This window comes from Emydura macquarii, unplaced genomic scaffold, assembly GCF_026122565.2.
Source record: "Emydura macquarii macquarii isolate MOO-44397 ecotype Brisbane River unplaced genomic scaffold, CSIRO-AGI_Emac_v2 contig_3671, whole genome shotgun sequence".
Taxonomy (NCBI): Eukaryota; Metazoa; Chordata; order Testudines; family Chelidae; genus Emydura; species Emydura macquarii.
Genome location: NW_027133808.1, coordinates 9607323 through 9624314, shown reverse-complemented (window position 1 = coordinate 9624314; position 16992 = coordinate 9607323). Strand labels below are relative to the sequence as shown.

General features: G+C 47.4%; 1 protein-coding gene across 3 annotated transcripts in view; it reads right to left on the bottom strand.

Annotated features, from left to right (window-relative positions):
• Nucleotides 1-8764, bottom strand: part of DZIP1 (DAZ interacting zinc finger protein 1) — a 79001-nt gene extending 70237 nt beyond the window's left edge. For 2 of the 3 annotated variants that reach the window (XM_067536836.1, XM_067536837.1), the window contains exons 1-4: nt 6746-7145; nt 4058-4287; nt 2880-3004; nt 102-722 (exon numbers count right to left, since the gene is read on the bottom strand). In XM_067536836.1, the coding sequence (XP_067392937.1) occupies nt 102-563 (462 nt within the window). In that variant the 5' untranslated portion in view covers nt 564-722; nt 2880-3004; nt 4058-4287; nt 6746-7145. Of the gene's footprint in view, nt 1-101; nt 723-2879; nt 3005-4057; nt 4288-6745; nt 7146-8514 lie in introns of those variants that run through there. The other variant, XM_067536835.1, reaches the window with a different exon arrangement.
• Nucleotides 8765-16992: the final 8228 nt, after the last annotated feature.

Here is a 16992-nt window from a genome sequence, read left to right as displayed (position 1 = left end):
CCTATCCCCAAGGTAAGGCAGGGTTTCTTTCCCTCCCTCCCTACGGTTGCACAACGGAGGGGGTGTGAGCTCTAGCAGCGACTATAATAAGCGCGTCCCACCTGGTGGTAGCCGGCTCTCGTCTCCAGCATCATCTGTTGGGTGCTGATCATCTTCTTTCGCCGCCTGCACTCCTCCTTCAGCAGCTTCATCTCCTGGGTGCGCCGGGCCGCCTCTGTGCCAAGCTGCTCCAGCCGGGCGTCAGCTGCCCGCAGCGCCTGCTCGTGGCCCTGCAGCTGGGTGCCCAGGTGCTCCTGGCAGTGCAGCAGGTACTCGATGGAGAGCTGCGCCAGGCGCACCAGCTTGAGCAGCAGTGGATCAGCGGGGCCCCGGCAGTGCGGGCAGTGCTGCCGCTCAACGCTGCAGAAGGTGACATGGCCGAGGTGCTCCTGCAGGGCCACCACGTCCAGCTCGCCCGCCACCCGCTCCACGTCCACAGCGCTCAGCCGGCGCCAGTCCGGGCTCCCGTGCCGCGGCCGGAACTGGAAGGCAGGCAGGGGGCCCGGCGCAGCGGCGCTGCCCATCCCGGCGGGGCAGGGAGCTGCCGCTCAGCCCTGAGTCCCCTCACCAGGCGGCCGCGCCGGCCGGCCCCAGCCTCAGGCTCTTACCATGAGCCAGGCCGCGGAGTCCAGAGCCCCCTCCCAGGCTGCTCGGCGTTGGCGTCTGTCGCGTTGCTATGGCAGCTGCGGGGAGAGAGCGAGAGTGAGACCCACCTGGTACTTCCCCACTCCGTACCCCGCATCCACACCACCTCACCCCCCCGAGTCCCCAAACACCTCACCCCCCTTCCACACCACCTCATACCCCCTCCACCACCTCACCCCCCGAGTCCCCAAACATCTCACCTCCCTCCACACACACCTCACTCCCCAGCGACCCCCACAAACATCTCACCCCCCAACACACCGCCTCACCCCCTCCTTATAAACTTCACCCTTCACCGACACTCCCCAAACACCTCACTCCCCCTCCACACCGCTTCACACCCCCTCCACCCACACACACCTCACCCCCCACCGACTCCCCCACCCACGTACACCTCACCCCCCAGTCCCTAAACACCTCACCTCTCTCCATACACACCACTCCCCACCGACCCCCCATCGACACACCTCACCCCTGAGCTCGCAAACCTCACCCCCCATCCACATACATCACTCCCCACTGACCCCAGATCCACACACATCTCAACCCATGAGCTCCCAAACATCTCACCTCCCTCCACATACACCACTCCCCACCGACCCCCTCCACACACACACACCTCGCCCCCCACCAACTCCCTCCAAACACCTCACCCCCCCTCCACACACACCTCGCCCCCCTCCACACACACCTCACCCCCCTCCAACCCCCCAAATACCTCACCCCCCTCCACACTCTCACCGCCCCTATACACACACCTCACCCCCTTCATCCCCAACCTTAAACACCTCACCCCCCTCCACACATTTCACTACCTCACTTTCCCCATTCCTAAACACCTCATCCTCACCACCCCATCCCCAAATACTGTGTCCCCCCCCCACACACACACACTATCCTTCCTCATCCCCACCCAACATCTACCCGCCCAGCATACACACGCCTTCCTGTGCACACTTCAGCTTCTCACCTTTCCAGTCCTTTCCAATCATATCACTCCCCATCTAGGCACCCACACACAATTCATTGTATACATACTCCACTATACACCTCCTCATCCCCACAGGCACCCCTATATCCTAAACACATTCCACATACACATCCTACATTCCCTCCCCTCCAGCCATATCCTATGCAACCTCTTCCAATACACCTCAGCCACTAGCCACACCTCTTATTACATCTCCCATTTTCAATATACCCCTGAACAATTCATCCCCATATATAACCCACATCTACTCTCATGTAGAAGGACAGAGAGTACACATGAGACTAGGGCCTTGTTTTTATTCAAAGTTGCACATGTTTAATTAAAGGTGTGATTTATTTTTAAAACCAATTTGGGTAAACCAGATAATTTATGTATATGCTTCATCAGTTAAATCAATATGAAAGCAAGTTTAATTAGGAATGTCCACAGAGAATTTTGAAGGGGCTTAAATAAGGCCTAGTCTCCACTACAAACTTAGATTGACATATCACCTTGCATCAACCTATTTGTGCATGTATCCACTCTCCCGCCAACATTAGCATCCTATTACAGTGACACAGTAAGACCACTTCCACGAACAGTAGAGAGCCAGGGTTGACAAAGTGCAAATGTACACCTGTTGACCCTAGCAGTCCTCCAGCAGCTGTCCCACAATGCCACGTTCCCTATAACAGTGATTGCTCTAGTCACAATTTTAAACTCCAGTGCCCAAGAGTTACTGAGACTGGAAGCCACTCTCCATCTTTAAAACCCTCCATGTGTTTCTGTAATGCATTTTTGAGATTGCCTACCTTGGCAAGCACAGCTGCCAGCTCACCTGTGTTGTGTACAATTGCCCATCCATCTATGCCCGCTCAAAGTGCACAGAGAGATACTAAACATGCTCCTGCCTGAAACAGACAGGAAGTATTGGATCTCCCTGGGCCTGGGAGGAGGAGAGACTGTCAAGCACAGCTTCAAACCCCATAGAAACATGGACATCTACAAACAGATTGCACGGGAAATAAAGGCAAAGGGGTACAACAGGGATCAGCAGCAGTGCTGCATGAAAGTGAAGAAACTTGGCCAGGGAGAGCAACAATAGATCTGGTACTGCACTGCAGCCCTGCCACTTCTACAAGGCACTGCACACCATACTGGATGGAGATCCCACTAGCATCCAGCAAACCACTGTGGATACCTTGGAGGAACCTGAGACAGAGACCTGTGCAGTAAATATCAAGGAGTGGGTGGAAGATGCAGTGGGGAACTCCAGCCATGTCACAAGCCAGGACCTGTTTGAGACTGTGCCACAGTCTAGTCAGTACCACCAGGTAAATGCAGATGAGCCTGATGAAAGGGAAGAGAACTTGGGTAAGAGTGTGTATGCATTTTTCCTTACAATGTTTAAATTTAAAGATGATGCTCAGTCCATCCCCAGGCCTGCCAATGGGGAGGGGGGTCAATTGCTCAGGGCCCAGACATTTTAAAAGTGTCTGGGCCATGGGCAGTGGATAAAGCTTCCCCTCAGGGAGGCTAGCTCCCTGTCCCACCTCTTTCACCCATGGCCCCGCCCACAGTCCACCCAGGCCCTGACCCCACCGTGTCCCTCCCCCACTCCCTGCTTGTCCCCCCTTCTCTCTTACACCCCCTCCTTCCCCACTTGGCTTCCCTGCCACCACATCCTTCCTCCCTGCTCATCCCCCCTGCTGTTGCTCGCTGCCTGGGGCAAGTGAGTGTATGAAAGGGGTGGCAAACGGACTGAGCAGGGCAGGTCCTGGGGTGGGGCAAGGGTGGAGTGTGAGCAGAAGTGGGATGGGGAGTTAGCCTCCCCAAGGGCAAGCTTCACCCGCCACCCATAATTGTAACCTCAGTCATCCCTTTCTAGGGGGGCAGGGGCCATGACTGTTCTGCCCTGGGGCCCGGAATTGCTGTTGGTGGACCTGTCCATCTCCAAGTTAACAGGACAAAGACATAGACTTTTCATTGTTTTATTTGTATGAGAAGAGGTAAAAGTACAACAAACAGAGACTAAGGCTACGTTTATACTGATGGCGGCAAATTTGCCGCAGCCATATCGATCTTTCTGGATCAACAGAGCAGTCAGCGAGACCCACTCAATCAATCAGGAAGTCGACTGAGTAAGTCCACCCCCTCAAGCAGCGTAGTGCTGAGCCGATGGGGTCAGTGCAATGTAAACAGCGCGCAGAAGGGAAGCAGAGCAATCGACGTGAGTTACACAAACCACTCTGCGCAGTTTGCATAACTCTCGTCGACTGACACCGAATCGCGCGGTAAGTGTGAACCAGCCCAAAGTTGCATCTGCTTTTCATTCCCCTATTGGGTTAGGCAGAGGAGGGGGATGCAGAGCACTTTGTGCATAGGAATGTCCCTTTTATCCACCTGAGAAATCTTGATGAAACTTTCCTGGAGATACTCCACAGTCCTCTTATGAAAATTTCTAGGGATGGCTGCCTTATTTCTTCCTCTGTGGTAGGGCACTTTCTTATGCCACTCTGCGATGAGTTTGGCTTGCAGCATATGGGCCTCGGTGGGCTCAGAACGCCAGCAGCTGTGCTCTCTGTGCCTTTGTTACCCTCAAGAGTGAGATATCAGCTAAAAATCACCAACACCTGTAGAAAATAGTGCCAATATTCAGTGCCATTGCCCTATACTCATACCCATGGAATAGGGACTGAAATTTTATAGCTTCATGGAACAGAAAATCCTTCCTCACTTTACTCTTGGTGGACCATGTTTATCGTGACTGGCTTGGAGACCAGTGCTGTGCAGAGGTGTTCTAAACCATAAGTGTCGATAAGCATTTCTTATTAAAAGTGTTTATGGGAATAACGGAAGGGAGTTTCGAAACATATTTTTCCCTTATGACTGTAAATCCATGAATACATCTGTCTGTTTTTACCCTTGAAGGGAGCCTCCTCTCGGTGCACAGAACACCTGACCCTGCTGAGGAGGAGAAAGACTAAGATGGACATGTTCTGCGAGATCATGCAAGCCAGCACTGCATCAAACCGTGAACAAAAAACTTGGAGGGCCAATATGACCAACAGCATGGAAAAATACAAGGAAGACAGGCTGCTGTGTGGTTCCACCAGGACATAATGAGTCTTCTCAGCCTACAAACCCAAATACTGCAGACTGTGATGGATCTGTAAGTCTAAAAATCCTAGACTCTCCACCCTTTTCAGTCTTTGGAGAACTCCAGGGTCGCTGCTTTCTATGCTCCCCAACATATTGTAAGGCTTGAGGTTGTTTTCAGCTAACAAGTTGTAGGTCGAAACTAATTTAAATGGCTAACAAGTATACCTGATCCTCAAGGACAATGGCTAGTATAAGCATCCGATGGCTCAGGAAGCCAGATGTCCTCTTAGTGATTCTAATTCCAATGAGAACAGCACATTTGCTTTTAGAATTTCTGTCTCACCTGCCACCTATCTGTAAGGACCCACCCCCCTTCTTCCTCCACCCTACCCCCGCCCAAGTGTAGCCCTAGGATCCTTGATGTAAGTAGAGTGATTAAAGTGTCTCTGCATGTATGTAACAACCATTATCACCGTTGTTCTTTCCGGATGGGACAATGTCTGTATTTGTAAGTGAATAGATAAAAAATTTAAAACATCCTATGTAATCGATAAAAAAGCATATATAATTGACCACTGTAACACCATGAAGTTGAAGCTGATTTATCAGACTTCCCGGTATCGCGAATAAACCTCTTCAGTATTGTCTGTGCTGCCTGATTCTTGGAGAAGTAAAGCATGAAGGATTCTAATACCATGTGGCATCATAAGGCACATCATTACGCTTGCTATTCTAAGCTTCACATACACTGACCTATGTGAACCACAGTTGATATATATAGCCACAACTGTCTATATTTGTGCACTGAAGTGGACATAAATGTTTAATTTCTTTATAATTATAAATTTTCAGCCCATTAAAGTATTGTTGCAAATTTGTGTATCATCGGACATGGGAGTTTTTGCACACTGATTTTCTGTGCTTTCCCATCTCCTCTCTCCCCCCTCAATAAAATTCTATTTTTGGAGAAGCAAATTATCTTTATTAGATCACAACAAATATTGCAGAATGCATATATTATAGATACTCAAAGCAAACTACTTGTAAATGCACACCAAGCACCACCTAATTCATAGCCTCAGGAAAACACCCATTTATATTTATAAATGTACAGTGAGCACTACACAATTCTTGGCAACACTCAAAGCCCAGACACAGAAAACAGGCTACCAGAGAATACTACTGTCACTGGACATTAAAAAGTTTTTTTGAAGCCTTCCTCAACCACATAGCTCCATATTGAGCTCTTGTAACAGTCCTCGTGGTTTGGCTGTTTGAAGACAGCAGACAGCCGCTCCACCCTTACCCTCTATATGGCATCTGCTTTTCCCCTTTGCCTCACAGATATTCAGGACAAAACAAGTAGCTATAACCATTGGCATATTTTTCTCACTGAGAATCAATCTAGTGACTAAGCACTGCCAGCATCTCTTCAATCTACCAATAGCACATTCAACAGTCATTCTGCACCTGATGAGCTGGTAGCTGCACTTTTTTTTGGTGCTGTTGAGGTGGCCAATGTATAGCTTCATGAGCCAGGGGAGCAAGATGTAGGCTGGGTCCCCTAGAATCACTACGGGCATTTCAATATAACTAATGGTAATTCATTGGTCGGGAAAGCCTGCAGGTTTCTGAACAGTCCTGTGTTCTTAAAGGTATGAGCATCATGTACCTTCCCTGACTAGCCCATGTTCAAACCAGTGAAGCATACCTGGAGATCCACCAACACTTGCATAACCATGGAAAAGTAACCCTTTCTGTTGACGTATTCTGTGGCAAGATGGGTTGGTGTCAAAATAGGGATATGTGTAACATTTATCACCCCACCACAGTTTAGGAACCCCACTGCTGCAAATCCATCCATTATTTCTTGCACATTGCCAAGTAACACTGTCCTATGTAGCAGGGTACGATCAATGGACTTACACACTTGCACAACAACAGTCCCCACTGTGGAATTTCCAAATCCAAAATTATTTCACCACTGACCAGTTGCAATCTGGTGTTGCAAGCTTCCAGAGCTTGATCACCTCTTGCTTCTCCACTGGCAATGCAGCTCTCATTCTGGTGTCCATGTGCTGGAGGGCTGGTACAAGCTTGACACACAGATCCGGGAATAGGGCCTTTTGCAGCCAAAAGCTCTGCAGCCTCTGCTCATTATCCAAAACCTGCATTACCATGAAATGCCACCAGTCAGCACTTGTTTCTCAGGTCCAGAAGCAGTGCTCCATGAACACCACCAACAACTTTGAATTATTTTCTCTATGTCCCTCAGCAAACTGTCCTCAAAGAAATCCTCATGTCCCCAGCTGTTCCTGAGGGTACAGGAAATTCAGGAGAATCTTGCGTCCTGTATTTTCAATGTTCATGAGAATAGTGCACAGCTCTGTGGGGCTCCATGCTTCTGTCAGAGATGGCAGAGACCAAAGAATGCCATGCAGATTTGTTTCTTTCTTTTTTTTTTTTTTTTTTTTTTAAGAGTCACAAAAATTATGGGGTATGGATGGCATTATGGGATGGAGAAAGTTACATGCTGGGAACTTGACCCCAAGCTCCAAAGATCACTGGGCGCATCCATACTATTCCACAAAGTACTGCAAAAATGTCCCAAAAGGCATTATGCTGAACAGCATCACTTGGCACAATGGGACACCTAACAGTGGTGCATGACACTGTACGTCAATACAAGCACTCCTGGTGAGTATGCTCATTGCCAATGCAAGCAGCATGCATGCATGTGCAAGAGTGATAGACAGATTTTGATGGCTATACGCTGATGTACCATGCGACAACCAAAGCTTATAGTGTAGACATGGCCAAGATCTGTTTTTAACCAATTTAAAGCAGTGGAACTTTGAACACAGGCACTAAAGGTGACATCAGGAGTTGCTGTGGGACCTTTATTATGTTGTTCAGATAGAGGGGGGGAGTTGGCAATTGAAAGGAAACTGTTGGGAGTCAGATTCAATCAGAAGAACTGAGGGGAAAGTTTGTTAGGAGACCAGGGGAAGCAAAAAAAAAAGTGACCACTACATTTTTAAAAGAGCTCAAATTAACAGATATCCTTGTAAACTCTCAGAAAATTCATTCTTGTACCCTCAGAGTAATTTTGGAAGGATACACTGTATTTTTCAACCACAATAAAGAGGTTGGAAACATGCTGTAAGGGCAAAATTTAAACATAACTGGAGCACTGATTGGTGCCTCCAATAATTTGTTTACATTGCAGTGGCACCCAAAGGCCCCAATCCGGATTGAGGCCCCATGGTCGCGAACTGCTGCTCATTCCAAAATACTGCTTTAGGCTAAAGAACAAATAAAACCCTTCCTGCTATTCAAAACCCGCCCAGCTAATCCCAGCCAAGCCAGTGTGAGAGGCCAGGGAGGCGGCAGGGCGACTGGGGAGAAGAGGAGAAAAGAGGGAGACAAGTCTAGCCGGGCCTGCGAAGGCTGGGGAGGCTCCTGCACCGGGCCCCCTCGATCGGCGAAGCCCCGGGGCTCTGAGAAGCCCGATCCCCTCTCCCCCATGCGGGGCCCAGCAGCAGAGCCGGGGCTGGAGATGGTGCCCCGCTGGGTGCGGTGGATGCCCAGCGGCCCCGAGAGCTGCCCAGCGGGGGTGCCACGTGCGGGCCCGGCCCGAATCCCGCTTACAGCTGGGGACACACAAAACAAGCCCCGCGCAACAGGCAGCAGAAGATGAAGGACGGGCAGGGAGCTGGGACCCCAGCCAGCCCCAGCCCCAGCCCCGCTGCTCTCACCTCAGGGGCCCCAGGCAGCGCCTCCTCCGCCAGCGGTCTCGGCTGTGGCTCCAGCCCGGTCGGCAGGGCGATTCCACTGGCGGACTGAGCGGAGACTAGGCTGAGGCAGGGGGATGACAGCGCCGCTGCTGCCGCTCCCCGGCCCCCGCTCCCCTCCAGCGGCCCCACAGCCCCGCCCCCCATCGCGGGGGCTCCTGCTCCATGTCATAGAGGGGCTGGCAGCTCCCTCTACTCCCCGCTCCCGTCTAGCCCATCCCCCAGGCTCTCCGGCGCAGACACGCCCCCTCCGCTCCCAGCCGCCGCCGTGCCGGCAGACTGCGGGGTTAGGCCAGGGGAGGGGATTGGCAGAGCCGGCGGCGGCCCCCCTCCGGGCTGGAAGGAGCGAAGACCTTGTAGCTCAGACAGCCGCGCTTTCCCCGCTCGAGTCCGGCCGGCGTTCGGGCTTCAGCGCCCCAGCCCCAGCTCACTGCTTCGGGGAGGGACACCGCGGTTAAGGTTCTGGAAGAGATTCCCCTCCCAGCCCCTAATTCTCAGCACGCTGCAGCTGCTGTCTCATAGGCTCGTCTTTGGGGCCCCGAGGCCGGCGCTGGGTCTTAGCCCAAAGGTTTGCCTCAAACTCGAGGGGGCGGAAAAGACAAATCAAGGTTTTATGAATTGAAAAAGTTGTAGTTGACGCTTTTCTTGACACTCAGAAAATGACTATAATTGATGTAGATAATGGCAATGGTTAAGATTCTGTCATGGTCATTTTTAGTAAAAGTCAGGACGGCTGGCAGGCAATAAACATTCACAGCAGCTTCTCACCTGTTTGTGACTTTTATTAAAAATAATGGGGGAGGGGACTGATGGGGGATGACTGAAGCCTGAGTTGGGGGGATGAGAGCCTGAGCCCTGCTGGGGGCGGGGACGGGTTCCAACAGTGGCTGACAGCTCTGGGGCCCGTGCTGCGGGCTGTGCTGCAGACCCAGTGGCTCAGGGTCCCCCGGGCTGCCCATGATGGATGAGAGCTGTGGGGCCCTCTGCCGCCCACGGTGGCTGAGAGCTGCAGGTCCACCGCTCCGAAGTGGGAAATGTCACAGAGGTCTCTGAAAGTCACAGAATCCGTGATTTCTATAGAGAGTACACTTATAAAGTTTGTGGACAATACCAAACTGGGAGTATAGCAAGTGCGTTGGAGGACAGGATTAAAAATCAAAATGATCTGGGCAACCTGGCAAAATGGTTTGAAGTAAATAGGATAAAATTCAATGAGGACAAATGCAAAATACTCCACGTAGGAAGGAGCAATCAACTGCACATATACAAAATTGGAAATGACTCTCTAGAAAGGAGTACTGTGGAAAGGGATCTGGGGGTTATAGCGGATCACAAGCTAAACATGAGTCAGCAGTATAACACTGTTGCAAAAAAAGCAAACTTCATACTGGAATGTATTAGCAGGAGTGTTGTGAGCATGATATGAGAAGTAATTCTTCCATTCTGTTCTGCACTAACAAGGCCTCAGCTGGAGAATTGTGTCCATTTCTGGATGCCATATTTCAGGAAAGATGGGGACAAATTATAGAAAGTACAGAGGAGAGCAACAAAAATGATTAAAGGTCTAGGTGGAAACACGACCTATGAGAGAGGAAAGATTGAAAAAACTGGTTTTGTGTAGTCTGGAGAAGAGAAGACTGAGGGGGGACATGATAGTTTTCAAGTACATAAAATGAAGAAGGTGAAAAATTGTTCTCCTTAACCTCTGAGACTAGGACAAGAAGCAATGGGCTTAAATTGTGACAAGCGCGGTTTAGGCTGGACATTAGGAAAAACTTCCTAACTGTCAGGTTAGTTAAGCACTGGAACAAATTGCCTAGGGAGGATGTGGAATCTCCATCTTTGGAGGTTTTTAAGAATAGGTTAAGCAAACATCTGTTAGGAATGGTCTAGTAGTCCTGCCTTGAGTGCAGGGGACTAGAGTAGATGACCTCTCAAGGTCTTTTCCAGTCCTACACTTTTATGATTCAAGCTTGTTACACACTATATTCCTCAGCTATGACAAATGCCTTGCCATGTCTGCAAAAGTAACAGGTCAGGAAGGGAAGTGAAATTTATATCTGCAGGAGTATTTTATGGAGGCAGGATCTGGTTATTTTAGTTTGAACAGGATGCCACTGTTGTCAGTTGTTGGCTGTGTGCGTGTGTTCCCCATGTATATGTTGTCCCAGCTTTGCACTGATAATCAAGACACACTTCACAATTGAATAACTCGACAGGACCACAGATCTGCTGAGCAACGAACGCACGCGTCCAGATTTATTGCCAAATGAGAACAGCAGAAAGTGCCTTATATATGCTACAAGTACACTTAATATTGTGTACCCCTGACAATGGTACTGGCTTAGTAAACGGCGAGACTTTCCATTTCCCCCTAGGCCAGACAAAGATGTTTTCTCTGAGACCCTCTTTTATACATTGATACAAACAAGTTTCGTATTACCCCTCTGATGTGTAGTTGCCACCTCCTGGCGTGGTCAGGTACCACCCTCTGACATGGTAAGATACCTCCTATTACCTTGTACTGGATGGTTAGATCAAAACATCTCTATTCATCATGTTAACAAGACATTTCCATCCATTACAGTGTTGTTTGAGGAAGCCAGTGAGTCCTCGTTATCCCTGAAGTATTAGGATGTCCTGGTACCTTTCTGGAATGTGCTTGTGCCTAGTATTTCTTTGGAATGTGTGTTTATTATACCAGCTCTGTTCTTGCCAGTTACTGTGAGCCTATCAGCTTTCACAGCCTGACTTCTACCAACTTTGCTTTATAACAGACTTGACCATTACTTTAGCTCAGGCCTCATATCTGGCCTGTTATACTAGGCCTAATGTCTCAGGCTCTTACTTTCTACTACAGCCACTACTCTTGAAATAAGTGCCATTACATCTTCAGTGTTCAAAAGTTGTCTAGACATCAATATTAAGTCCAATCCAAAAAACAAAAATGTGGGACAGCACAACAGTTGCCAATATAACCCTGGGTAAGTGGTTCTATACTAAATCAGAAAGAAGAGATACTGAACCTAATGAAGCATCAGCAACTCTTTTCACAGTTTTTAGGTGCTAATTTGAGGTTTCCTATGCAAGAATTGACCCATCCAGCTCAGATATCACTTAGCTTGTGAGTCTAGAAGAGGCATAGTGTGAGGTAGCATGGCTTCAGACAAATGTTAACTATCCTGTATACTTGAACCAAATGGTCAAATGCATTTCATATTTATCTACCGTTTGTGCAGAATGATGTTTCATGGTTTCAGTCCAACTTCCAGTGGGCAGCTATGCAGATAATGAAAACACCATCCAAATTAATAGTTTGCAGTGTCGTTGTAGTCATGTTGGTCCCAGGATATTAGAGTGACAAGGCGGGTGATATATTGTCTTTTATTGGACCAACTGTTGTTGGTGAAAGAGACAAGCTTTTGAGACTAGTACTAATTGGAACCCTTTTCGGTAGTTTAATCTGAGAGGCCAAGGATACAATGAGCATGGAAACAGACCTATCATTTTGTCATTAAAGGTGGTCCCTTCCGGTCAGAGTTGAAGCAAATGGGCAGAGCAATGTGGGAAAATTTATTATGCCATATGCTGTTCTTGTTTTCTGGTCAATTAAAGGATGTCTATCTTCACAGCTTTCAAGACGGCACTTTTAATTCACACAACTTTTAAAGTAAAGACTTTTAAAGACAAAACACTTAAGACATTAAGCCAATGTAGGATTATTCCATACAGTGATAGGACTTTCGTTCAATGGTTCAAGTGACAGAACTTCTGCCAATTCTCTTTGAGACTATTGCACAGTCTAGTAGACTTTTCTGCTAGCAATCATAACTTTATGGGTGAACTTGTTCTTTTTTCTGGTGCACAAGGGGTGGGACACGGGTAGAGACATAGGGTTGAGTAGCAGGGACATGGGGGTGAGTGGCAGAGGGACTGAGGGAGAATAGGGGCAAAGCACCTGTCAGTCCCACAATCTCCGTCTCATCTGTGTGCCCAGATCTGGAGGGCTCTTGCCCTTCTAGAGGGTGTCAGAGCCCTGCTCTCTACCTCCCTCATATGAGCTTTGCCTCTCTGGGGGTGTCTGAACCCCTCTAGTTGTTCTCCATGTGTGTACTAGAATCTGGGGGGCCTATGCCAATCTACATGGGTGGGCCCTACCCCTAACCTCTTCAAGGGAGCTGGGTTCTGGAGGGAACTTGCCATTTTGGGAGTGTCTGAGGCCCTCCTCCCTGCCCCCATGTAAGTCAGGATCTGGGGAGGTTCTGCCTCTTTGGGGGAGTGTGGAGAATGGGCACATATCATGCATATAACAGACTTTGAAGCACTCTGGAGGGGTATGGGAACACCCACTGAAATGAATGGAGCAGTTCATGCATCCCAGAGTTATTGTTTTGGGTTGTGTTCAGCTCCGTGGGTTGTCCTCGTTCAGCTGAGAACATCACATTGACAAGAATGGATCACTTCACATCTGCTTCAGGCAGATGTGTAGAAGAGCCCTTTCCCTCCACTGTCCTTCTATCCTTCCTGTTTAAAGGATGTTTCTAAGTGCTCTGAAATCAAGATACTTGCACACATTTTTCTTGATATTTGCTATTATTTTTTAGAGTGCAACGCAGGGCTAGAGGCCCAACTTTTGAACCAGGGGCTCTGGAAATAAAAGCCCCCGAAATAAAAGAAGTTTTTGGAAAAGTTTCTATGGCCTGGTCTACACTAGAAAATTAGGTCAGTTTAACTATGTTGGTCAGGGGTGTGAAAAATCCATTCCCCTCAGCAGAGTTGACCTAAGTCACTATGTAGACAGTACTAGATCAACAGAAGAATTGTTCCATTGACCTAGCTACCACCTCTTGGGAAGGTGGATTACCTACATCAAAGTGAGAACCTCTGCCGTTGGCATAGGCAGCATCAACGCTGCAGCAGTGCAGCTGTAGCATTTTAAATGTAGAAAAGCCCTATGTATGTTTAAAACAAAAAACAAAACAAAAAACAGCTGGAGATCAAACTGTTAGTGTTTTGGGTCAAAATTCTCTCATTCGGTCAATTTTTACCTAAGGTAGTGCCTGGCCTCCATGAAATCTTTGGGGGACCCAAATTGTGATCAGTATTTAAAAACATGGTCACTTCTTCACTAGTGTAGAGGTGCAGTCCGGAAGCATTAATATGTGTATGCTCCAATAAAAAAAAAGAAACATGAAATGGTTTCTATGCAACCACTTTATGCTTGCCTGGGTAGTCAAGGAAATGTACTGATGCCAATGTCCCGATGAACATCCCACTGTTGCTGTTTCTAGTCCGAACCTTTGAACACCTGTGCAATAAAAATTTAATAACTCTTGTTGCCTGCTACAAGGTGTCTGTTATATTATAACATGTTTTTATTTTATTGGGAGGTTTACTGTCAACACAGTGAGATAGTCAGTTGCCAGACTAACTACATTTGTTATATTTGTTTGTTATATTAGGTGTGGAAGAGCCGCCTTGGATTGATTGATTGAGAAAATCTGTATTTTACTAGCCGTTGGCTAAGGGGGCAAGTGGCTACTTCTTGGGGTTAAAGGACTAATGTGGTGTTTCCCAAGACACATAGCACAGAGGTTTGGAACTGACGGCACAGCTTCCTTGACTACTCAGGGAAAAGAAATATGCGTGCTGCCAGGATTGCCAACCAGTGGATTCTGTGCAATTCCTGAATCACAAGTTCACAGGCATACGTCATGACATGGGGATTGCTGAGTATAGGCAGATTTGGGTGGAGAGGGAAGGCCTGCGCTAGCATCATGTTGGCCCACTCTGCAGCAGCCCACTGCTAAATTAAGAGGTGGTGATCTGTCAGAGATTGTGGTCATTCACATGGGTGGAAATGACCTATCTCTTACTCCTGATGTGAATCTAATCAAACGTATTAGAGGACTGACCAGAAAATGGGAGCTGTAGGGCATAAAAACATTATAAAGTCTGACCCCTCAGTGTTTCTCAGAGATAGGTTGCAGAGAGAGGTGGGACAGGGGTCAGAGGATCTGTCTCTCACACATAAAATTGTTAGTATTTTGGAACAGAAAACCTGTCTGTAATTTCTCATGCCAGCTCTGCCACAAACTCCATCTTCCAACCATTCTGAAATAACCAGGAACACCATTTCACTGTAAAAGTCATCCTTCACTCCAGGTCCTATATTTGAGTTAGCTTATTGGGAATGGATAGAGGAAGTAACAGTAATAGAAACATTTGTATATTAGGGAGTGAGGATTTCAGGCAGATGCATTCCTTGCTTGCAGTGTGGGGACCTGGGTTCAGTAGCAGAGAGAGGGCCATATTAGGGGGGAAAACCACAGTGAATGGGTCAGGAGCAAAGATGGAGGCAGTAGATTGTACCCTCAGCAAGTTTGCAGATGACACTAATCTAGGGGGAGTGATAGATACCCTGGAAGGTAGAGATAGGATACAGAGTGACCTAGACAAATTGGAGGATTGGGCCAAAAGAAATCTGATGAGGTTCAACAGGGACAAATGCAGAGTCCTCCACTTAGGACAGAAGAATCCCTTGCACAGCTACAGACTAGGGACCGATGGACTAGGCAGCAGTTCTGCAGAAAAGGACCTGGGAGTTACAGTGGATAAGAAGCTGGATATGAGTCAGCAGTGCCCTGGTTGCCAAGAAGGCTAATAGCATATTGGGCTGCATTAGTAAAAGCATTGCCAGCAGATTGAGGGAAGTGATTATTCCCCTCTATTCGGCATTGGTGAGGCTGCATTTGGAGTATTGTGTCCAGTTTTGGGCCCCCCACTACAAAAAGGATGTGTACAAGTTGGAAAGAGTCCAGCGGAAGGCAACAAAAATGATTAGGGGGTTGGAGCACAAGACTTATGAGGAGAGACTGAGGGAACTCGACTTATTTAGTTGCAAAAGAGAAGAATGAGGGGGGATTTGATAGCAGCCTTTAACTACCTGAAAGAGGGTTCCAGCGAGGATGGAAGTAGGCTGTTCTCAATGGTGGTAGATGACAGAACAAGGAGCAATGGTCTCAAGTTGCAGTGGGGGAGGTCTAGATTGGATATTAGGAAAAAGTTTTTCACTAAGAGGTTGGTGAAGCACTGGAATAAATTATCTAGGGAAGTGGTGGAATCTCCATCTTTAGAGGTTTTTAAGCTGCGGCTTGACAAAGCCCTGACTGGGATGATTTAGCTGAGGTTAGTCCTGCTTTGAGCAGGGGGTTGGACTAGATGAACTCCTGAGGTCCCTTCCAACACTAATATTCTATAACTCTATGAATGTTCCAAAGCAGGGCCGGTTAGACTGAGCTGACTTGTGATGCAAATCTGCCTAAGTAACTATCAACTCCTACCAACAACATTGTTCTGTTTAAAAAAAACCTGGGAATTCAATGGCAAAAAACTACCTTAATGCAGAGTTAAGGTTGTGGAGTGGTATGTGCTACATTAATGTAGTTTACATTATGTAGTAAATGTTTACATTAATGTAGTTTAGGAAATTCAAACTTCTGAAAACCAGGGTACACATAGTTAAGGTTGCCTGTGCAACCTTAACTTAGCCCTTGTTCAGCAAAGCTCCAATATGCCCTGTTAACCGTCAACCCCACAGTTGCTGAAATGTACAAGTCCTTTACGTCCTTTTACAACTCCTTCTCTCTCACCGATCACATTCCATTTAACACAATTAAAGGACAAAAAAGGGGTGGGGAGGAAAGGTTTCCCACACCACTTTCCCGCTACTCTCTTTGAGCAACATCTCATTACGCACATACTCATGCTGGCTTTTAGAACTATACAATTCAGGACAAACCAACTCAAATTCGTTCACTCAGTTCAGGGCAAATCGTAGAAGACTCTTAGCTCCTTTAATAAGGAATGGATATTTATATCTCTCCAATGAGTCCATAATCCTTGAAGCTTTGGTGGATAAATAGGAAAGATTTTGCTTGCTGGTGGAAAACTAGGAGTAGTTAAGCAGTAGCTGTTTCTAACACAAAAATAGAGGAAAGGCACTAAAGCCCAGATCCTCAAAGTTATTTAGGTGCCTAACTCCCACTGAAATCAATCATTTAAGGATCTGGGTGTAACAGCTCCGAAAGTTGTTTAGTATATGTATAACTAAGCACCTCTCTCCATATTTTGATGATCAGTCTTCTACATGACCTGAGTTCAGCATACCTTTGCATTTATTTTGACCCAAAGGGAGGCACAAGTAGAGATTTTTGCCTAAGTCTTCTGACCAATTAAATTAATGTAATAGGAACTAAACTGAAGTCATAGAAACTGCTGTAATCTCAAGAAAGCAGGGCGCTAACATAATAGATTTTTTAAAATCTATTACATTGGCAATGGAATAGATGAAATTGGATTTCATGTCTTAGAGCCCTTAAACTGTGTTATATTTATGCCAAACTGTATGAATTCAAAGTGTTTGAATATCATTTCATTCTT